Genomic DNA, 26,245 nt, shown 5'->3' with positions numbered 1-26,245 from the left:
ATGCATGCCCACAGGAACCGTTTAAAAACAGCATCATCGACAGCAGCATCAGACGACGACGCTGCGGCCATAACTCTGGAGATCGCGGGTAACGAAGATGATAACTACGACCGCGAAGACGGCGGCACGGCCGTAGACGTGGAACTGTTCAAGACGATCGGCATATACCAACTGCTGTACCCGGCCGAGTGCGGTCTGAACGCCGGCCGGTGCCGGACGGCCGTGCTGGCTGTCATGTGCTTGACGCTCGGGCTGCAGTCGATGCAGGTGTGCCGGCTGTACCTGGCCCGTCACGACATCCAGATGTTCGCCAACATGGGCATGTTGGTTGTGTACGGATTCATGTGCCTGCTCAAGGGCTACACGACGACGGTCAACGCGGACCGCGTAAGCGTCACGCTGGACGCGGCCAGGTACGCGTTCACCGGTTGCGGTGGCCGCGACCCGTCCGTGATGCGCCGGTGCCGGGCCACGCTGTCCGCCATCCTCCGCACGTTTGTCGCGCTCAGCTTCGGCACGCTGTTCGTGTGGGTGGTCATACCGTGGTTTATCGCGTCCGAGTACGACGACATGCCCACTGTCTGGGCAGTGGTGTACGTCGTCGAGTCCTTCATATTCACCGTCAACGTGTTCTTGTGGACGTCGTTCGACTGTTACCTGGTCACCATGTGCTTCGTGTTCAACGCGCTGTTCCGCACCATGAGCGCCGGTTATGAGAAGCTCGGTCACAGGCATCGCTTGCTGTACCCGCGGCACGGCCACCAACCGCTCCATCACAGTCGGTATCCCAGTGAGTATTTTTTGACCAATGTCTGTACTGATATCGTCGGTCAAAAGGCTATTTGCTCTAAGCGTAATTTTTTAATACTTTTCAGGAAAGCTATACTAATATGTTGTATTTTTGATTTTTTAAATAGTTTAACTTTTGTAGTTTTATAGACAGCACATTCAAATTTTTTTAGTAAATATCTATGCTCTTTTATTTTATGAATACAATTTAAATGTTATTATTATCATAAATTTAATATAAAAAATTATAATTATTATAATAAAATATAATTGTTATACAAAATATAAACTACCTTTAAGTCTTCCAGCTACCATTAGCTACTAGGTTAATTAGAAAAAAAAAATAAACAAAAATTGCTTACCACATTTCATCTTATTCAGGTACTATACTAATTGTTTACATAATAATTATGTTATAAGGTATAAATAGTTGGCGTCCATGTCAATTATTTTAAAGAATGTATGACGTTTAACGCGATAATTATTACACGTAGGCACGCCACGTACTATTCACTTCGTTAATAAAAATGATACCTACACCAAATTTTAGCGCATATTTTTTATGTCTGTAGTTTGCAGAACAAAATTTGATCATTAATAACATGTTGCAAAATAATGGTATTACTAAATGAAAACTATGTATGAGTTTGGTAGAGCGTAGTCTACAAAACTATAATATTATACACATGTGTGCAATGAGTATGTTAAGTGAAGAGTCATAGTTGATTTACCATTCACATAATATTTATAAAACATTTGTCTTTGAACCTCGGAGATGACGAACCGTCTCGCCTCTTAGCCATCCTGTTTCCCGACTGAAAATTACAATTTATATGTGCATGCTAATTATTGTATAATGTATATTCACTTTATCCGTTTTGCAGACGTTAAAAGTGACTTGAAATTTCCGAACGATTACAATGATTTGATTAGCCACATTAAGGACAATCAAAAAATTATCGAGTGAGTATACAACTTGAAAATTAATTTAAATGTTAGGCAAATTTACGGACTATAATATATTAATATAGTTTTTTTATATTATAAACCTCGGTGTACCTATAATGTTAATTGTGCTATACTATTATTTAATATACATAAACAGTTAAAATTAACGTTACGCACATTGTTTAGAAAAAAAACATTAATTCAACAAAGCTTTCAAACCATTAATATCATTCAAATTTCATAGTTTAAAAACATGTGCTTTACAAAACTGTATTTTAGCGTAAAATTTTTATTATATTAATAGGAAATACGAAATATTTTTCAAAATCGTTCGACCTGTGGTTCTACTTCAAATCGCCAATGGTTCATATTCGATAATCACGTTGATTTTTCTCACCTCAATAGTAAGTGTTGATTATAATTTATAAACGACAATAATAATGATATAAATGCTATTTCTAAGACTTATTGCGATTTTTTTTTTGTCGATAGGCGTATCTCAATGGTGATTCGATCGTGTCCCCAACAATTTTCAAATTGGTCTGTGCACTGGCTTCACTCACTATTGAACTGTACATTTATTGTTATGGATTCAACCACATAGAAGATGGGGTAAAATAAAAAAACTCAATTTCGTGAATTAAACATGAAGCGAATTCTTTTTATCTTGTTTGTTTGTAATAAATATTATATAGAGATCAACGGTGAATTTCGGATTGTATAGTTGCAATTGGACAGACAAGGATTTACAATTTAAAAAGACTTTATTGTTGGCCATGACCATAAATTCTGCTCATAAACTTAAGATGAAGGTGTCACCAAATTCTATAGTAAACCTAGAAATGTTCACCAGGGTATAACTAAATTGTTAATAAGTTGTTTATTTTATTTCTTATTTTATATTTACACGTCTACGACAATACTAGAACGCATCAACGCATCTCGTTTGTTCAATTTATAACAATAATGCAAGTGCATGCATACGCCTAATTAACTACAATAATTAATATTAATAATAGACATACCATAATGCTTTATTTCGTACACATTTACTTTGAATTGAACCGTGAAATATATGCATAAACTCACTAGGTACACCATCCTAACATATGAAGAGTATATATTGAGTATACGATATTTTCTAGTGACTGTTTATAATAATTACCTTTTTACGTCTTTAAGTATCCACGTTGGTGTAAATAAACAAAAAATCTACCAATCAATTTAACATCTATTTTTTAGTTATCAATCACTCAATTTGAACGCTAAGCTAACTATTATTTTAAATCCAAAAAAATTTAGGACAAATGCATGCATTTGTGTCAAATAGCTGTGGTCAAATTGTATTGGTGAAAAAAAAGAAAGTTTATACTATGAGTTGTTATACTTGATCACATTTGTACTATGATAACTGACTCATTATTATTTTGAGTTATCTATTTTATTTAGATTAAAAATAATTATTAATTATTAGTTATGTAATTAACATGCACATTAGCAAATTATTTATATGCTTTCGATTTTAAATTTCTATACCATAATATTAAACTATAAATAATATTATAATTGTATTTATTATAACTTATTGTGTTAAAACATTTCAGGTAATGAATATGTCGTACACAATAGTGTCCACATTACTTAGTTAAAGTAATTAAGCATCTGATGAATGAATCTATAGTATATAAAAATAGCAAACGGTTGTTTCAATCAATAGGAACAATTTGAAGACGTCATAAAGATTTAACTACTTTATTTATGTTTTGTTTTTTCAGTATACGAATTATAATTTATAAATTGTATTACCTACTTTAGATTACGTATTGCAAATATAATAGTATGATGTAATATAAATCATTTAAATATATGAATCGTGATTCGTGATTAATTATATTTAAACATATATTATTATGTGAATATTTCTATAGTACTCGTGTATATTCGATTTTGTTATTTTATTATAATTTAAAAATTAATTACGGTAAGTACTTGAATTTTCGACCAAACATTAAAATTACCTAGCTTTTTTTAGACATGATGGTGTCACTATTAAAATATTTCTATTTTCTACTGTTTTTAAGGAAAAATCTTAAAAATTTAATTCAAGATTTCTTATAATTTTTTATTCTTTATATAGCGATTAAAAATATTAAAAATACATATAGTTAACATTTATATTTAAAAATTGAATAATCAAACGTTTCTAACGATTGAACTTTGTAATTTGATTGTAATTAAAAAAAATACTAATTGTGTGAACTTGAATCAGTCCACTATTACTAAACGTAAATTTAAGTTTTAAATTATAGCTTTTTTAGGGTTTAACATTTTTTTTAAATATTGATCTTAAATTTAATATTTAATTTCATTAAAATAAAAATTTTAAATATAATGTAGGTATAAAAACAATTTAGCATATTATATATTTAATATTTTTTATTTGTAAATTGTTGTAAGAACAATTTATGAGAAATATTATATTGCATTTGTCGTTGCAGTCATTAGCTATTAAGCTAATTATTCCATTGCAATTCAAAAAAAATATTTTTAGACACTTTAATCATTAATTTACGTATATTATAATATTCATTACATAATACAATTTTCAAAATATTTTAATATATTTCTATTTACTCCATGAGTGTACAAAAATTAAAGATTATTTTATAATATAATAATAAATATAAATCCACTATTTGTTGACAAAAATAAGTTGAAACTATTTTATTACTAATGGTAAAACAAATATATTATATAATATTATAATACACTTATAAATAGAAAAACACACAGTCTTCGTTTTTCATATGCAATGATTTATAATTGGTTTTAAATTTAACAGATCCATTACTACAGTGACCTACTCGATGATGATGAACAAGGTACAGTAAAAATCTAATATACAAAAGAGTGATTTCCTTGATTTTTAAAAATTTAGATTTTTATAGGTATATTTACACTGAAGACGTTTAACTAAGTTAAAATTTAAATGTGTTACAAATAACATTGAGATTTATTTCAAAGGTCTTAGTGGATTAGATAAGATCCGAAAGCGTTTTTATTTAATCGCTCAGGATTATTTTAATTATCTGGTTATTACTAAATAAATTGTCACTTAGAGAATGGTACAAATTGGAATTGATATCGCCGAGCGTTGAAATCTCCAAACAAAGAAATTAAGTAATGTAACCATAATAATACTGCCTTATTTTGATTGAATGTGATACATCTTTTTAATAAATAAAATATTATTAGCTGAATTAGGAATAGTAAATTACGTTATTTCTGTGAAACTATTAGTAATACGTGTTAAGTGCACTATTTTAAGTGCATTCAGTTAATATTATATTAGAAGATAGTTTTCTAATATTATTCATTCATTGAAATTTCATAGAATTCGTGTGTATATGTTGCATCCATTTCGCGTTCTGACCCGTTTCGTGAAATGGATAGAAATTTTATCCAGTTCGCGAAACGCAACTTATTTTTTAACAGATCGTGTAATTACACAATGTGGATAACTTTTCACGAAATGGACATGGATTTTTAGTTATACGGAACTTGTTCCGTAATCTGTACATACAAATGACGAAACTAATACGTGAATGATTTTTATTAATAGAAACAACTTGTCGTAATAACCTGTGGTAATAATTATAATAATTATGGCATTCTATTAAAGTTTAGGTGATGTATGTTGTAGATTATCAATATAAAAAAAAATATGAAAAATTATAATAATTATGACTTTTCATAGGTTTCAAGGTTTATGCGTAAGCAAATAAAAATGGAGTTGGTGTTGGACGAACGACTGCAAAACCGAAAGTATGCCTATACATGTCTTTATTTATACTATATTAGCACCGTAAGTTGGGACATATTTGTTATCAATTATCATATTTTTTTTTAATGTTGACACATGACACAGAAAGAAATAACTTAGAAACATCACGTCATCACAACATTTAACAATAATATATACATATATATATGTACTTAAATATTTAATAGAATATAGATTATTCAGTATTTCAGTAAATGTTATTTATGTCGTCGAATGTAGATGGAAAAAAAATATTTTTGTTTTTGTTTATTTACTCATTAATTTATACACATAATACCATATCGGTTTTGCAGTGCTGTATTAACACTTGATGCCTTCTTCATTCTAGCTATGTTATATCCTGCAATCTATTGCTTTAGCATTTTTCACTATAAATGTCAAGCTATTATTAAACATTATAAAAATTAATACATTATTTTTAAATTTAAAATTATTTTCATAGCATATTAATTAATATTGTTTTTATAGATAATAATTATTTACCTATCTGACTATGTACTTAAATTAAAATAAACTCTTTTTTATAATAAGTCATATTTTTCTACATGAAAATATGAAATTAAAATTGTAAAATTGTGAAATTAATTAATATCTGTTAATATATTTTATTTCAAAAGCTGAATATTTATTTTACCTTTATTAAAATAAACAATTAACAAATATTTATAAATTTGTTATTGTAATTTGTAGGTTTCCTATAATATTCTAATTGAAGCGCTATGTATATTGCACAGCTCGAACGCAAACTCCATCGATCGATAACAGGACTCCAAGCCCACTCTATTATTGATGTTATTAAGGCTCATATGTTAACTCACAAGTTCAGTCTTCGGTGCACTGTCCTAGTGTCAGTCCACTTAGAAACCAATTCCAATCATGTATGGTAAGAGTAATTTTTTTTTAATTTCTATTTAATAATTTTTCTTGATTTAAATTAATAGTAAGTATTTTAATAAGCTTTTTTTAAAACATCATAGGACGATATTAATTATGGTACCAACTATTTAAATTTCTATACTCATTATACAACGGAACTCAACTGAATTGGTAATATTTTAATAGATGAGAAATTCTAAACTGATAATATACGAATAATATACGACCAATTTATTTTACTCTTTTATTATTAGTTATTACAATAATTAATATATTTTTTTATATTATAAAATTACAAAATATTACGTTGTTTTTTTTAGTTGTATTATAAAAATTAATGTTACAAGCGAAACCATTTAATGACCTGAAATTCTATAACATATAAACATTATATCAATAGCTATAATATTATGCCTATATAAATTCAATCTATCTAGCTGTATCCAGGTTGGATTTATTTATTTCAATTAACGTAAGTATTGTTTTATTCAGGTAATAATGGCACGATATTTTCTAGGATATAAAAACATCGTAGAAGGCTGCAGGAGTTCATTTTATAACGAACACACACCATATCGTTTTGTGCGCGCGAAATTTACATTTTCGCTATACCTACCACTATAGGAGCAAGGAAGTCAGCCGCCACTTTTCGTAATTGGGATTTTCATCTACAATAACTATACGAGTACCATTTCTTAAGATGTATTTTATTATATACATACATACATATATAATATATATATATATACATATATATACATTTTATTTTATAAATATCTGTAATATTATTAATATTAATATGAAAATTTCTAAAAAAACATAAAACAAAATATAATGCGATCGTCTATACACAATAATTATTAATTGTCCTTCAATCTAGAAAAAATGCGAAGCTGTATATTACCAACGATTTTGCACGAAAACCAAGAAGAATTGAAGAGTATCCTCGATTTAAAGCAACAGAATTTAGACAGTTACTCCTATACACAGGTCCTATAGTTTTTAAAAATGTCTTGTCAGATGAGTGTAATAAACATTTTATGTTTTTGAACATATCAATAAGAATATTTTTAAGTAAGGATCATTCTGCATATTAAAATATGCTGCTAAATTATTAAATTATTTTGTAAAAACATTTCAACAAATCTATGGTTGCCATTATCTATCCCACAACGTTCATAGCTTATTGCATTTAGTTGATGACTACCTATATTACATATGGACCTCTTGATAATTGTAGTTGTTTTCCATTCGAGAACTACATGAAAATGTTAAAACGTATGCTCAGAAAACATGAAAAAAAAATTGGAACAAATAATTAAACGTTATGGAGAGATTATTATTAATGATAATATTAAATTCAGTAATAGTAAATATAATACATTTACAATTAAAAAGCCAGATTGTTTTGTATTAACAATTGAAGGGGAAGTAGTTCAAATTATTGACATTTTATCAAATACTTCAATAATTTTAGGCAAGAAATTCAACTCCAAAGAAGATATGTTTAAAAAACCAATAAGCTTATCAAAAGTAGATATATTTATTATTAACGATTTATCTGAAAATACTAAAGAATGGTGTGTATCAGATATAAAAAAAAAATAATGATTTTTGATTCGATGAATTATTGATAGCTGTACCAATATTAAAATAAATTGTAATTAAAAATGAATTTGTATAATATTTAATAAATATTTTAAATTTTAGATATGAATATTATAAATGTATAATTCATTATCAAATTTTAATTTTAAAATATTTTATTGGTTATATTAGAAATTAATATAATATAATATACCTACACTATAAATTATTTAGTGATGTAAAAAATATTGTTCAAAATTAGTTTTTAAAATTAACTATATGTTTTCTTATTATATACTTATATAATATAGCTATTTGGAATAATTTTTTTGTGTATACATTTATGGATGCAAAATACATATTATTTTTACTTTCAATTTGGTATGCAGAAATTATAAATGACAATAATAAATTAAGTTTATTTGTTAATTATTTTTAATATAAAATGTATGTGCCTATTTATTATTTATAAATTGTATTGCTTTTCAAGAATATGTGATACATATATACAGATATATACCTACTATGTGATAAATTATTACATTTTCAGTCATCAATAAATATGAAATAAGGGTAGGTATATACAGTATTAAACTCACTTTCAATTTAATATTGATAATGTTGATTTATTTTATAAATATAATAAGGTAATGATAGAATATCATAAAGGAATAAAGGAGTCAATTTCTATCCCACAACAACTCAAAATTTTGATTCCTAAAAACTTAATATAAAATAAAATAAATACCTAAATTGCAACGTAATAATTTCTGAATTAAAATATTAAATAAAGGTTGTAATATTTTAAAATAGGTAATGAATCTATTAGAAAAAATATAAATTTGTTTAAAAATGTTATTACCTAATATTTTGTTTTTAATTACTTGAACTCTAAACTTAATTCAAATAAAATGTATATAGTGTATACTATAGGTGAAGTACAAATGTAATTAATTGTAATTTTTTTAAATTTATACAGGATCTGATGATGGTGATGATTCAGATATAGACAAGACATATGCAACAGTACAATTGAATGATTCAGACAATGAAGATAATTTATTTAATGTTGAGGTTTGTTCAGATATTGAATCTGGTTTCAAAACACCAGTGAATCTACCAAATAAACCATCGTCTACATTTTAAATAGCATCAAATAAAAAACTAAAATTATACAACACCTATATTTCAACAAAAAATTCCGCAACATCTTCTGACGTGCTAGCAGTAGATGATGAAGTGTCTATTAACAAAAATCATTTGATCTCTTCTCAGCCTGAACTTGATAGTGATGAAGGTATAGTAAAATCATTTATCTAAACAATTTTTATAATCATAATTATTTTATTAATATTGTAACTTGTATAACCTAACTACTTTATTATTATTTCAGCTTTAAAAAAAAACATAAGAAGAAGTTTAGAAGTTTAAATTTGTACTAACAATATTTTCACAATATTTTGAAAATATAATTTTTCTGTGTGGGAATATATCAAAAAATTCATGGTAAAATATTGCATGACGAATATGACATAGTACAATTAAAAAAAAAAAAAATAAGGATGGACATTTGACATTCTGTATAATATAATCGATCTACACCTGAACATAAATATGTATATTAAGAGATTAGAAGCAATGCACAATTAATTTTAATATTGTTACATTTATAATATGCAAGATGAACAAAATAGAAATGTCGACAATTGCAAGTGTTTGCTTATGCATTTTTCAATATATTTGGTGTTTAAAAAGACTATACAAATAATAAAAACATATTTATCCTATAGATGTTATAAATTACGCGATCCCTAGATATTGGTATTAAAGATAGTGTCATAATAAATATTAACAATAACACATTGCCCGTACACTTGGAGACATCGAGTAAGCATAATATAATATACACTGTTTTAATCAAAACTTCAGAAAATTGTATACGATTTCCTTTTGTGTATCCTATTTATCATAATGGTGTCCATCAATTTACATGTACGTGTGTACCTAGATAATAAGATTAAAGGGAACTTTTGTAAACATGTGCAAATAAGAATTTCTTATAGAATTTTATTTGAAATATCAACAATAGCAGTATGAAAGTGGAAACCCTAGACAAAAAGCAATCAAAATCTGGAGGTAAGAAACTGCATTATCAGAAACTTTAGGTTTGGTTAGGTACTAGTGTACCACCATTCCTTATTCATTTTTCGAGTGATATAATAATATTATTAGTGATTCAAATTCAAATTTTATAATATTATCAAAATATCATTTTAAATAATCTCGATTTAAGTTATTAGAGAAACGATTTAAGTCACACAATATATTATTTTATACCAGTAAGATACAATAAAATCTAAAGTGACTTCTAAATTTATGTGTTTCTCAAAATAAATTTACCTATATCTAAAAAATTACATATTGTGTGTATCAGATTATTCAAGTGTTTTTTCTTTATTTAAAAAATGGGTTTTTAAGTTTAACTGGTAATATTTTATTTTATTTTATAAACACTAGCTTAAATAGTTAAATATAGTAGCTTAATAGGCATAACTATTATTTCTATTCATATTTTTTTGATTTATTTTTATTATAACTGTACCATATATGGTATATACTTCCAGTGCATATATTTCCGTACCTAAAATTAACTTATAATTATGTTATATAAAAATTAAATTATAGTTAAGCTGAAAGTGAATATTTATAAGTATCAATTGATGAATATACATAAGTAGGTATACATGTAATACGCAATATTACTCAATAATTATTACCATTAATAAAAAAAAAAAAACAGTAAATAGCAGAAAGCTTTTCAATATAGGTGTTAAATTAAGAAGTAAATAACTGTAATCTAACACGTATTAAATTTAATTCAATGATAAATCATAACATACGAAAAATGGTTCTGAGCGAAGATGATCTGTAGGTGATCTATGATCTATCGGCCCATTAAGTATGTAATGTGTATGACTAAAATAAAAAATATGAAAATTTAATAAATATTTTAACCTTGCATGTATGTGTAGAAATATAATTAGAAATTGGGTAGGTAATATAAAACATTCATGGTAAAATGGACAAGAGTAATAAAATATATATTTTAATAAGACTACCTATATTATTTAAGACGTATTAGTTAGGTATTAAATTATAATGTGTAACTTCATTTTTTTTAATTTTTATATAAACAAAATTATTTAAAAATTAAAATTTAGCATCAATAGAAAAATGGTTGCAGAATTGTAATTTAAATACACATTCTTATTTATATACCTAGTACTTTTACTTAAATATAATATTTAGTATCTATTTTAATAATAAAAAAAAATACTATAATATAATATATATTGTATTCTATTATTCTAATACTTATTAGTTATTATAAATCAAACAATTAATCACACGCCTATTTATATGATTTTATTTATATCGTTGGTATTGAATAAAATATACTGAAAATGGAAATATGTATAACAACTGTTAATGCTCATTTGTTGAGTACTATTTCTATTTATTTAATTTTAATTGACATCCGAACGGTATCTTAAAAAAACAATAATAGTCTTAACCAAAAGCCAGAGTTCACACAACACTAAACCACTTTACAGCCTATTCTCCTATCAAAAGTTATGTATTTTTTTTTTTAAGAGTTTTTATTTTTAAATTATTGGGTCCATGGGCCCACATACAACGGTTAATAAGCATTCGCTTAATTATTATAGATTTTAACGTTCAACTATTTGAGTTAGCCCCTGGATGGAATCGTATACATATTGTATAATTATGTATATTGTGTATATTTATAACACAAGCCTGCATTCTTATTCCCCAAAAAATACCTTTCAACACGTATTATTTACGCTTAAACCAATTGCCAATTTCCGTACACGCTAAATTACACGTGAGAAGAAGATAAAAACGTTTTTAAGATAAAAACCAAAAATTATAAATTATAAGTTACGAGTAAATATCAATAATTTTTCAGTTTTGTGTTTTCTTCATTTTAAAAATAGGAAACATATTATTATCAATTAACAGAGATTTAATGTTTACTGCTTATTTCAATTTTTTTTTTTTTTAAACATATTTTTACATAAGATACAATATTGTACAAGAACTGCATCAATCAATACAATACTTATATATATAATATAACATGTACAGTATATCTTCAAACATCAGAAGATTTTCTTTAAACCTCAAGTCGCCATTCGAATGTGATTACTGATTATACGTTAATACTTAAGTTAAAGAGCTCATTTTATCTAATTTAGTATTCGCGGACGTCATCATTTTTTTTTTTATTCAGAATCGATAAGTAGGCTTTTTGTCATAGCCCGGATTGTATAAATGGAACATACTGAAACAGTAATCAAAAACAAAATTACATAATCATATTTACTACATAATGTTCAAACAATTTAAAGAAAAAAACTGTCATCATGCATTTTATTAAATTCACAAATAGCTAGTAAGTATTACTTTATTGGCTTATTGGTATATTATATTATAATATGATGCATGTATTTATGCATATAGCTAATACAATATTATTCGTGTATCATTTTTGTTGTTGAAAAACTAGAATATAACAACGAAAGGATAAAATTGCTGTGTCGTCATTATTCAAAAATATATTTTAAATTTATATATATTGTCGTCTATCGATATTATATATATCGATTGACATATTATTTAGCTACCAACCAATGTTATTGCTTGCACCAGTATAAATTATACCATTTATTTGTATTAAATTGTATCAATAGCATGACTTACTCAATTGAATTGTGCCAGGAGTAATAGAAAAAGCATTGTTAAAACCATGATCTACTATTGAATAATCGTAAATATACAAAGTATTACAAACACTCAATCCAATGATACCATAAAGTCAATTTTGAAAAAAATGTTATTTACGAGTTAATCCCAAATCAGTAGATATTTATTATTAGTATAGGTAGGTATATTATAATAATAAGACAGGTTGATTCTCCAAGAATGCTCACCCCTTATTTTTCTTTAATACTACAGTTATTAAAATTTATATTTTTAAATTCTTTAAATTGTTTATACTACATAAAAAAAATTACAATTAAAATACTTCATCATGTTTTTTGAAATAATAATTCCTTCATTATTGATTATTTAATGAATAATTTTTCTGAAAATGTTGATGTATCAAATTCAAAAGTTGAACTAGTAATTTTGGAATTATTTAACTTAATGTACTGAAGATAACAGGTTTATGATAATGAGTTTAGAAGGTATTAGGTAAATGGTAACGTAACAATTGTATTAACTAATATTAATCTATCATCAATGATGATTCATCATTATATATTTTATAGTATTTTTTAAATATTCCAAGTATAATAAACATTAATTCCAATGTTACATATATTTTACATTTTTGTAAAATCATTTTATTCTTAGTTCAAACGTAAACTGTTAACATTTAACAATAACTGAAAAACTACTTGTTTGAATTAGGTACATGAAATTAAACAAAAAATGATTACTAAAAAATGTACAGTAGACAAGGCCGATAATTTTCTTATTTTAAAATAAGAAGTTAAATTACCACAGAATAATCTTTAAATTGTACAAAACATCTCAACAATTTAAAAGTTAGGTTTTTAAGTAGGTACTATATTTAAAAAATTTAAAAACAGAATTTTAATAAATGCATTATAAAATTAAAAAAGAGAGAGTGAGCTGCTTGATGAATCATTCCGTATAATGTGGAAATATCTAAAAAATATTTTGGTATTAATTATTTTTTAATGCAATAACGCATTAAAAATTGCATACATTTAAACAAGAATGCATGCATATATGGTGCTGAGTACGTACTTGAGGTAATGCATTTGATTATCTATACCACAATACATTATAGATACGTGAGTGGATACAATTTTTCTATACTACGTATACATTTATAGTTCATATCGAAATTAGGTATTCATTATGACGATTATTTGATAAATAGGTAGACTAAAGTAATAATGTAGACTTATAATCATAACACTCTTAAAATAACTATTATAATACTATTAAGTATTAATTTTCTTGTAAATATCATGAACAATTAATTTTACGATATCAGTACCTATACGTATAATTGCACTATTATTATTTATTACAGTATAATATTACAATAAAATGCACGTTTCCTGTATAATATTATAATTTATAATATAAAATATTAATTATAGTCTAATATAGCAATACTAATATACGATATCGTATTATCTATAGACTTATAAATTTATAATTCATAGTTGATAGTTAGCGTAGTTACGGTTAATATTCTTAAAATCAATTTACTAAATTTTACTGTACTTACACTGTATACACTATACACATCACAATCACTACGACACCACAACTCGTTCGCTTTTTCCCATCTCCAATCATCACCAATTGTCCATAATTAGGTTCATTGTTTAATATTTTAATACAATAAAGGAAATTTTTTTCACTTTTATTATTACTGTCTTGTTGTGTATATTTAAAACAATAGTTAAAAACACGAACAATTCTTCTTTAATTGAAAAAAATATTGAAATTAATTAATTTAATAAAAAAAATCTACTTATATTACTAAACATTAAAACAATTGATGGATAAATAATTTTAATAAAAGAAATATAATTCGTGATCGTACAAAATTTTAATAATATAATTGACAAAACATATTATTCAATTTTAATGAAACATATTATATTTTATAGCCACCACAGTTTTAAAATAATGCTTCAATAATATAATGTTGGAATTAATTAAAAAATAATGACATAACCATATTATTGTTTTTCATAATTTACTTTAACATTTACTATTTTACCTATTACACTATAGCTAATTGCTAATATTGCTACCTACCTATAATAATAATAGTTAATAATTATCAGTGGCGCAACTTGATAAAAAGGGGTCTATGTGAAAATGTCCGAACCGGGGTCCTTACCTAATAATAAAAATGAAAAATAGTCATACCTTATGATAACTTTAAAAAAAATTATTTTCTGACATGTCATAATTAATATAATTATTACTGTCTAGTGTCTATTTATATTATTTATAAAATCAAACAAAAATTAACTCTTCTTGTTTTTACGGCAGAAAAGTCATTAATGATTTTGTTTGAATTCAATTTATTATTATCAGATAGTAATACGAAAATTCTATAGATAGTTTTTTTGTTTCCTATTATCGTCAAACACATATTGTTGTCACGAGTCATGACTTATACAGTACACACAACAGCATAATTATGTATAATAATAAAAGATGCTTCAAATTTTCAATTATAGTCTATACTAAATACTCGCTTTCTGGTACCTACACTGCTACACTGTATAAGTGTATAAGTGTATTAATTATTGTCTATATTGCTTTCTCACATAGGTAGGTACTCGTAATTTGAATTATTCTCTAAATTCAAAAGAGTAAATACATAATTATTTCTTATATTAAGACAAATAATATAATATGTGTATATTACAAATTATAGTAGAAATATCGTACATGAGATTTTTAATCTGGGCCTCTGTGAATTGCAAACCCAACACTCTCAATAATTGTGCATTTGCGCCACTAATAATTATAATATATTATAATATACATTTTACTATTAGGTACCATTAATTTATATAAATATATATTTTATATTACTTATACATATCATACTACATATGTATTATTACTGTTGTATAAGCTTATTACGCTGATAAAAATTATACGAATAAATAAACAATATACTCGTACAGCACTAAATACTATAGTACCTACTTAATATAACGTCACAGTACGATATTATTACTGATGTAACATTATATTGATAATTAATGAAACATATATATTACGTATATATAATATATATATATATAATACGTACCTATACTAGAGATTTTCATTAAAAAAGTACCATCATCTATCTAAAACTCTAAAAAACAATGCTCAGGATCGTTATTATATTGCGTGCGCTTATCGGTTTAAGTCGCGTTGTATAGGAGTTAATTAAAGTACTCGTAGCATTATAGGTAGGTGTAAGGTGGGTACCCATAACTGGCAACTACCTAATTATAATACATAATATAATTATTATACCGAATGCACATTACATGTATATGCATATTATTTTGTTTTGTACGGGTAGCTGTAGTTACGAATTACGTGCATTTTGCACAAATACACAACGGGTAATTGTGCACTCGTCTGCGGGTATTCCAAAGCAAAATGTATAATATAATAATAATGATATAGCGTGCATATCATCGAAGTTGCGTGTAACTGGCGTCTATAGGTACATACATATTTATATATAATACATAGGTACCTTATTTAAGGTATAGGTATTATAACCGTGTATTAAAATATCATTTATTCGTATGTCATCTGTACAATGATATTATACTACCTAATACCAGTACCTTACCTACTGCAATGTGTGCAAAATGTTACGATCGTTTTGCCCGCGTGCTAAATCCGAACCGTCAACGTCGCTGCAACTTGCAGGCCGCAATTGAATATAAATATAAAATACTTATCCATAGACTATAATATATATTATGTAGATACGTATGAATAAACGAACGCGTGCAATCGCCGTACACCCGAAGACGGTTTCCGTTGAAAATCGGATAAAATTCCATGAACTAGACCTGCATTTTTACCTCGGTCGGAAGCGTAAAGGTTTAAGTTTACGATAAATAATTGATCACCGGGTTTAAACTAGTCGGTAGGAGGTACTTAAGACGTGCTGAAAATACTCGGGCTTATACTTCACAAAAGTATATAAAGTCTCGTCCACACACTGTACACTATTTTCTTAGTCTTTCCGGCGAATATGATCGTGTGTGGCGAAGACTATAATATAATATATTTATTTATATATATATATGTATATACTATATAGACATTAACTGCGGCGATCATCAGAGTATTCGTATAGTATTGCAATAATATGTAAGTTCAATTTTTCAATCTTGCTTTACAAAAATAATTATAAAGTCTGTTTGACGTATAAAAACCGAGGAACTCTACTCTGCCTCACAATAGATTTCGTGTACAGCTCATAATTGTGTAACTTATTGTAATGATACTATTGGATGTGTTAAATTTCAATTCAATAATAAATTAACTTAAGTATACAAAAAATGATTGTGAACGACGGGACGAGTGGTCCATTTTTATTTTTAAGAATATTTTCATCTATAATATAATATATGTAATTTTTAATATCTATAATAATTATACAATTAGTAATTATTATTTTTGATTTGGTGGATCATAGTTTAATTTTTCCAATAAAATGCAAATAAGTCAGTGCTGTGGCATTCATAGAAAAGTTTGGAGATATTTCACGTGTTCAACATAATTATTAACTGTCGCATTATCCATTTATTTCATTATTTGTGTCACCATTCAGCAGGTGATCAACTATAAAATACCTAGTGATTGTATACAAATTTTATCTAAATGATCTATCACAAAATTTGACAATGTATCTACAATGTTTTTTTTAGTCAAAATACATAATATAAACACCAATACGATGATTAATAATTTTATAATTTTCCATTTTTGAATTCTGGGCATATTTTTATGCAAACAAAAAAACTAAAGACAGATTTAGCAAATTCTTAAAATCTGACATAAATTCAATATCGTTGAGATTTATTCGTTTTCCCGTGTTTAGATAAAAATATATCTTGAATTAAGAAAGTAAGTCATGATTGCAAATCATGAAGGTGTTAATCATTGTATAATATTGTGTATTTATGTTCATCAAAATTGATTTTAAACTTTTAAGATGTGTTTTTTTTTTTAATATATGTAATTAATTATACATGTCATGTCTGTATACTAATTATAACAGTAATATAATCTGTAATTATAATGGTAACCTTTTAAAGTTTTAAATTTAAATAAACAAAAAGTTCGTTTTTTTGAAACTAAACTAAATGTATGACGTGTGTTTATCCCAGTAATAACATAGGTAATAATTAGGTATAGGTAAAAAATTAGCTATAAACACCTTACGAGTCTCGCGGGTTTCGAGGAATTTATTAATAAATTTTCATTGAAAACGTGTCCAGTAGTTTTTGAGTCTATAGAGCACAAAGTCACATTCATTATTATATAAATATAATATATAGATGAAGAATTATACAAATAGATCAAACCTTCAAATAAATATGCATTAAAAAATGCAAATATTTTAGTAGAATAATGGACTTTTTGCAAATCAATTTTTAACTGGATAAATTATGTATAATATTATATAAGTTATTATTTACTGACCTCCAACGACTCCATATTATGCATACAACAAAATAAATGGCTAAGTATATAATTGTTGAAAAATGTTTATACAGTTTGAAAGATTCATATAATATAGTGATATAATAATATGAACTATGAAGACGTCCGATCCGTATGCATTATTATGTATAGTATAATGTTGTCCCTGTTACATATGAAAAACATACCAAAATTTCGTTTAGCAGATCAAATTTTGTATTGATAGATTTAATATTATAATTAACCTATTATTAAATTTAAAGGTATGAATAATATTATGACATATGTTGTCTCTTATCGTTGTATGTTAAAACATTTGATTGATAGTGAATAAGAAAAATTTTAATTTTTAATATTTTAAACACTCAGAATTTGCTTGAAAATGTAAAAACTTATGAGAAAACCAGTTAATAATGTTCTTACCGTTAAGTTTAGTTGTATGTTAACTTATTACTCTTATATTTAACACAAAATTTGATGTACTGAATGGAATTTTTCGACTGGACAGCAGGGATAACTACCTGAAACCGTCAGCATTCGACGGCAACCACGACGACGGAGCAACGATGGCAAATTCCAGAAGGACCGCCAATGACGACAGGACGACGGCTCCAAATCCTGCGGAAAAGGATGCCGATGGTGGTACGGTTTTGGACGTGGAGCTGTTCAAGTTGATCGGAATATATCAGCTGTTGCGCCCAGCCGAGTGCGGCCTAAACAGTCGCCGGTGGCGGATGGCCGCGCTGGTGGTCGTGGCTCTGACGCTCGGGCTGCAATCGATGCAGGTGTGCCGGCTATACCTGGCCCGTCACGACTTTCAGATGTTCGCAAACATGGGCGTGTTGGTCATCAACGGGCTCATGTGCCTGCTCAAGGGCTACATGGTGGTGGCCAACGCGGACCGGATGTGCGCCACGTTGGAGGCGACCCGGTACGCGTTCACCGGTTGCGGTGTCCGCGACCCGTCCGAGCTGCGCCGTTGCCGGGCCACGCTGTCCGCCATCCTCCGCACGTTCGTCGCGCTCAGCTTCGGCACGCTGTTCGTGTGGGTGCTCATACCGTGGTTCATGGCGTCCGAGTACGACGACATGCCCTACGTCTGGGCAGTGGTGTACGTCGTCGAGTCCATCATACTCACCGTCAACGTGTTCTGCTGGACGTCGTTCGACTGTTACCTGGTAACCATGTGTTTTGTATTCGACGCCCTGTTCCGCACCATGTCCACCGGTTACGAGACGCTTGGCCGTTGTCGGCCGAGTGCCAGTAAATTATCGGCGCCTCAACAGTTCGATACCACGGGTGAGTTTTATGCTAAATGCAGAAATTATTATTTGACCGAAATTGTTACTCAAAACTAAGACTCGTAAAATAAAATTTGTTATTTTTTACTAATGGTGTGAAATTTAATTATGTTGACGACGTGAATTTATATAATGTACGATACATCATACGAGTTTTTTTATACATTTAATCAAATTTAGCCCAAAATGTGTACATATAGGACGGTAAAAAACTAAAAACAATTATTTTCTGGGTGAGGGGGTATTAAAAAAATGCCCACAAATTATTTTATTATCAATTGTATATTTTGTTAATCTAAGACGTCTGTACAATACACATACAATTAAGTTTAATTAAATATTACTCTTTTGTTATGACTTGAAATAATTAATTATATAAAATAAACTATGGTATAATAGATATTATAGAGGCAAATATTGAGTTTATTTGGAATGTGCCACTTTTTTTCAAAGTACCTACAAAATATTATATCTCCAAGCAGTGAATATACGACCAAACTTTTTTTAATTTATGAATTTATTTTTTATAAATATTAAATAATTTTGTCCGCTTCTTTATTTTAACTAAACGCGAAAATAAGTAATGAAATAAAATATTATTTAATTGTTGCCAAAACTAGACTAGTATGCCACTTTTGGCACATGCGATATGCCGTAGATTCGCCAACTCAGCTATATATTGTATAGTGTGCCTACTTACCTACACAGAAATGCATTTACCGTACCTATTCAAGATTTTGACTTTTTGAGCATAATATTATAACTGCGTAGTTTACATATTTCAGTTATTTATTATTGTTGGGACGTTCTGGCAACCATTCGATTAATACAAAGTTTTTATTTAAATATTTACTTACGTATTAAAATATCTGCACTATCTGCATTAATCGAAAATTTAATGGGCTACGGCTAATTCAACTATACTCTATAATACCATAAAACTGCATAGTATAGTGCATATTATGTTTCGTTTAATTTGACTGCCATTGTTTTTGCACATTTTAAAATAATTTAAATAAATATTAATATGATATCATAAATCAATTTATATATAGTATATACCTATTATTATAATACAATAAATCAGCACAAAGGTATTAATATCATAATTTTAAGCATATTAATGTACTATTATATTTTAATATGTTTTTAAAATGCCGTAATAATTAATAATATTGTTTCTTCTCAAACAAACAATCAAAGATTTCATACACAACAAATAATTTTAGGTTTAACCTAATGTATGTGTGTGTTTTTAAATAATTTATTTTTATATTTGTCGTCACCTTTTCGGAGTATTAAAAATTTTTCAATCTTCAATGATTTTAAAAGAGATTTCTAATTTCCGATAGAAAATTGGATTTATTTGTTTTAAAAATAATCGAGAATGATTAAGGACTAAAAAAAACTCTCCAAAAATGAATAAATGTAAAAATAAATAGGCACTTGAAACTTTAACCGAATATATTTTATTTTATTATTTTTATGTGATATAATATTTTCAAAATATTTTTAAAAATATGTAATACAAGATTCCAATGAGTTGTTTTTATATGTACTATACGTATACAGTAATATACGTATATAAATATAAAAATACATAAACACAATTTTTTATTATTGTTTAAAGTTAGAATTTTGATAAAAATTCGTTAAGATCTCGTAGAATAAACAAACTATTTTGTATTTTGAAATAAATACACTTTTCTTTCTATATCTAAGTTTAGAAAATTTAATAATTCTTCATAAGTAATTTATATTGAAACCATCAAATCTAAAATAAATGTATAAAGACAATTATTTTTTATAGACATTTTAAGTTCAAATGACAAATATAGAGGAAATTGTTTATTAAATGATAAATAACAATTTTATTTATTTTGTTACAGTAAAAAAAACATTATTTGTGAGGATGTTATACAATAATACTAAGTAGTATTTTATCGAGTACTTAAAACTTTTACGTGTGTATAATAATATTATACCTATTATCATAAATTTTATTATAAGCAATGGCATATTTTATTTATTTTATGATATTATATCATATTAATACTATGAACCTATTTTTACTTTTTACGGTATTTACAGAAATATATTATTAAATTATGTTATATAAAATAATATTATGTGGTATAAATACACATATATATATATATATTAATATACATATAATTTAAAAATATATTGTATTATTGTATTATACATACATAATATACAGGCATTATTTAATTATTATAATAATTATATATTACTAATAATATTAAATGCGATATTTGGGAATAAACTACAACCTGTTTTAATACTAAAAGCAAAATAAATGACATTAATAGTAATACAAAAAATATATATCATGAAATGTAGGTAGGTAGATACTCTGCAATGATATGAGCTGATGACCATCTTCGCTCAAAATTATTTTTCGTATACTACCAATAATACATCTTTGAATTCAAATTTAACACACCCATAAATTATTAAAGGCCCCTATGATACCTAATGTACAAAAAAGCGATACCTACTTGCCTACATTTTTTTTAAATAATACTTTTAGTTTTGACTATAAGAAAATAAATAATTTTTAGAACTTTAAAATGCATGTTTTCATCATGTATTATATAATCCTACAAATCTTTGATGCAAAAGTGCAAATATATAATATATTTTTGTAAATTCATTCACAGCTCTAAATATATATAGTATAGTATATACTTCAATGATTATTAACGGTTTATTACAATACAACAATTACAATGTACAATATATAAGTATACTCACTATCCACATATCTATTATAATATTAAGTCCTATTTCTAAAACGATTAAGAAACGTCGGAAGAAATAATTATAGCATATTAACCATCACACGTTAAAAGTATGTCCCTGATCGCTTATGAATAGTTACTGAATAACCATAAACGGTTAAGTACCTATATACATGTTATCAGCTTTTTTTTTACTGTTGCAGCCACGATAAGCAAAGCATCGATAGCAGATGATAACTATGACGATTTGACAAATCACATTCTTGACAATAAAAATATAATCGAGTAAGTACCTATACTGATTATATTATATACAATATTATAATATAATATTTACAGATAAACGATAACTATCTGTATTCTATAGTAGGTAATAGCCAATGGGTATCCATAATATGAATTGTACCTATATTGTATAATTGTATAAATAATTGTTTCATATAAGAAATGTACTTACTATATTAGTAAGTACCTACTTATATATTGTCGAAATATGAGTACCTAGTCACTACCTACCAATTTATATTTTATAGTATATGTTATTGTAGACTACTGTTACACTCCTCTTACCTTATTCTTTCTAAGAAAAGAATTGTGGTGTGTAAAAATAACAGCCCTGTTTAATTAAAGGCAAAGTAAACTATAAAAGTTTTAACATAGAACTAGGTATGGTTTTAGTTATTAGTACCATTATGAATTTATAAAAGTTTTGAGAATGCAATCACATTACGATGCGCTCAAAAAATAAATTGGTTTTTCACTGACCTACAAAATTTGAAATAAAATGTCTTGATAATTAAATGATCATACAATAATAAAAGTAATATATTATGCGGACATGTAGTACGGACGTACGGTAACTAATAAAAACGAAATACATATTTTAATTTTATAATAATATACAGTAAAGCATTGTCTAGACTTAATAGAATTAAAAACAAAAAACATGAACATCTAAACCTTATTATATAGTTTCTATATAGGTACCTAACTACTTCTTTATGTCGGTACCCACCGAAGTACTTACTTATATATTTATTATTTATCATAATAAAGTATCAAGTGTCAGACACGATACTCAAGTAGGTAGAGACAGGGTCTATTCTAAGAATTTTTGTCAAAAACGCATTAAGTTCTTTCTACCCCTCTATCAAAGGTCACAGTTATAACTACTCTAAATGTAAAAATATCATTCTTTATATGAATATACTAAAAATATATTAATATAACAATATAATTAATGTACGTTGCAAAAATGAATATATTTTGACCAAAAAATGATCAATATAGTTTTTAATATACCTACAATTTTATTGTGTACCTAGTACCTACCTAATATAAGTATAAAAAATAAGTTTTAATTATACCTAAGAATTCAATATAATGTAGTGTGTTGAACAGAAATGTATTTAAAAATTAAAATATCAAAACTACCTATTCAAAATCTTAATTTTATCTATAACTTTTTAATTTTTTTTTTTTGTTCTATTTTCTTTTTCCTGTACTGTAGTTCAGCCAGTACAGGTATATGGCAACTGGGAACTATGTCTATGTTCGGTGTAAGCAAGTATAGGTAATCGACTTCCGAAAAATAATCTTTAAAATAATTCATCTGAGATCTAACTAGTATAATAATTTAATATGTAATATTGAAAAATCACTTCACTAACATAATTTCCACAAAATTATGGCATAGGTGGTTTTTGAAAAATATAATTTTCGAACCTTTTTACTAACATTTACCCGTAGACGGTAATATTATTATAACATTACCAACAACATAAAAATGTATTTTCAACAGCGCAAACATTTTCTCAGTATCACAAACAATGCTCAAAATCACCTTACATTATACCCTAGGTAGGGGGAGATAGTTACCTACATAAAACATCATCAATTACATTTTCCCACTTTACTTGTAGACAGTATGACGCGTTTTTCGACGTCGTTCGACCTATGGTTCTGATCCAAATAGCTGATGGGTCATACTCAATAATTACGCTGATATTTCTCACATCGTTGGTGAGTGACACGAGTATATCTACTTTTGGTTAGATTATATAGACACGATTTATCGTGAACAACTTTAAGAACCTAACAAGGACGATAATATATTATAATAATTTCTTTAATTTCTTTCAATTTCACTCATCATCCAGGCGTATATCAAGGGTTATTCTATCGTGTCAGCGCCAATTTTGAAATTTGTCTGTGGACTGACTTCGCTCACCCTTGAACTGTATATTTATTGTTACGGCTTCAACCACATAGAAGACGGGGTAAAACAAAAAACTCTATTTAATTCATCAAACATTTTGTGCGATTTATTTATCGCGTTTATTAATTATTCATTGTTATTCTATAAATTGTCTAGAAATCCATGGTGAATTTCGGACTTTACAGCAGCAATTGGACGGAGATGGATTTGAAATTTAAAAAAACTTTGTTGTTGACTATGACCATGAACTCTGCTCACAAGCGAGTGATGAAAGTATCACCAAATTCTATCGTAAATCTGGAAATGTTCTCCAGGGTAATAAAATTGAATTTATTTCAGACTCGTGGGCAAAATTTTAAAGATAAAATACCTACCTGCCACCTGGCTACCTACCTATACGTCTATACATATACCTTACAGTAGGATCATGATTTAAGAAACACTCAACATTTCAGCTAGATATTCTTTAGTTCTTTAGTTTTAATTTGGTTATTTTTACATTTTACTGTATAAAATAAAATAACATAATTCAAGTTTTTAACTTTTTTTTGTGTATATAAAACAAAAAAGTGTTAAACTGCATCCCCTCTTTTTTATTACAAATTTGAATAACTCTATTTTTTCAAACAACTTTAACTTATAAAGTATTTTTCTGTCGTGATAATAATAAAAATAAAAACAAATAATCTAGTGTATCTTAAAAATATGTGATCACACATAGTATTCCAATTTTCAGTTAATTTTCTCGGACATGATAATATCCTATATGTTTACGTCATATTTTGTAGCAATACTTATGAATAATAGCAGTAATTTAAAGAATATTTGACTCTTGCCCATGATTATTATAAATAAATATTGTAATTTACTATGATCTTGATAATTTACAGGTGATGAACATGTCATACTCGATTGTGTCCGTATTACTAAATTATTAAGAGCACCTATATCAAACAAGTACCTAGGTTCCTCCTATAGCTGGCAAATTTTACAATAAATCTGTAGAATATTATTTGTTCAAATGTACCTACTATATGAATGCTTTAACTTCATGGTAACATAAAATAAATATTGGAGTGCATGATTTATTGACTTGAATAATTTATGCACAATAATATCATATATCTACATAGTAAAGTTAATAATGTTAATATATTTAAAAAAAAATGTTCTTAGTTGTCACTTATAAGAAGATTACTATATAATATATATAACTAAACAGTGCATTTTTAGTACAAAAACTATAATTTTTACATGTCATATTATTTAAATATGTATGTTATATTTTACACTGTAAATAAAATATTAACCATTAGGCATACATATAATTATTATTAGATACTATAGTTATAGTATTAAGTATCTTGATTTTTAAATTTATTTTGAAGTTGAATTTCTATAAATATTGGGTTACATACTCTTTTTAAATTTAAAGGGTTCCTTGAAAATGTATAAAACAGTACTTAATACATGTGTGAGTTAAATCATCAAATTATAATACTAAAATTTTAATCATTAGTTAATCATAGACTTTTTTTTCAAAATTGGTCAAAATAATTACAATAATTAGTGATTGTATATTTTATTTTCTTACAGAAGG

General features: G+C 26.6%; 2 protein-coding genes across 2 annotated transcripts; both read left to right on the top strand.

The window, feature by feature from the left end:
* On the top strand, positions 1-3,386 carry LOC132931646 (uncharacterized). The gene is made up of 6 exons (XM_060997548.1): positions 1-790; positions 1,674-1,752; positions 2,042-2,141; positions 2,230-2,349; positions 2,433-2,591; positions 3,342-3,386. The coding sequence occupies exons 1-6, from the start codon at positions 1-3 to the stop codon at positions 3,384-3,386; spliced, it is 1,293 nt and encodes a 430-aa protein (XP_060853531.1).
* Positions 3,387-12,358: 8,972 nt separating this feature from the next.
* Positions 12,359-25,729, top strand: LOC132931968 (uncharacterized). Its single transcript, XM_060998110.1, has 7 exons — positions 12,359-12,521; positions 18,870-19,660; positions 22,631-22,712; positions 24,350-24,449; positions 24,587-24,706; positions 24,802-24,960; positions 25,536-25,729. Exons 1-7 carry the CDS (start codon positions 12,493-12,495, stop codon positions 25,581-25,583), a joined length of 1,329 nt encoding a protein of 442 aa, XP_060854093.1. The 5' UTR covers positions 12,359-12,492; the 3' UTR covers positions 25,584-25,729.
* Positions 25,730-26,245: the final 516 nt, after the last annotated feature.

This window comes from Rhopalosiphum padi, chromosome 1 (assembly GCF_020882245.1).
Source record: "Rhopalosiphum padi isolate XX-2018 chromosome 1, ASM2088224v1, whole genome shotgun sequence".
In the NCBI taxonomy this organism is placed as follows: Eukaryota; Metazoa; Arthropoda; class Insecta; order Hemiptera; family Aphididae; genus Rhopalosiphum; species Rhopalosiphum padi.
This window is presented reverse-complemented; position numbering and strand designations above follow the sequence as displayed.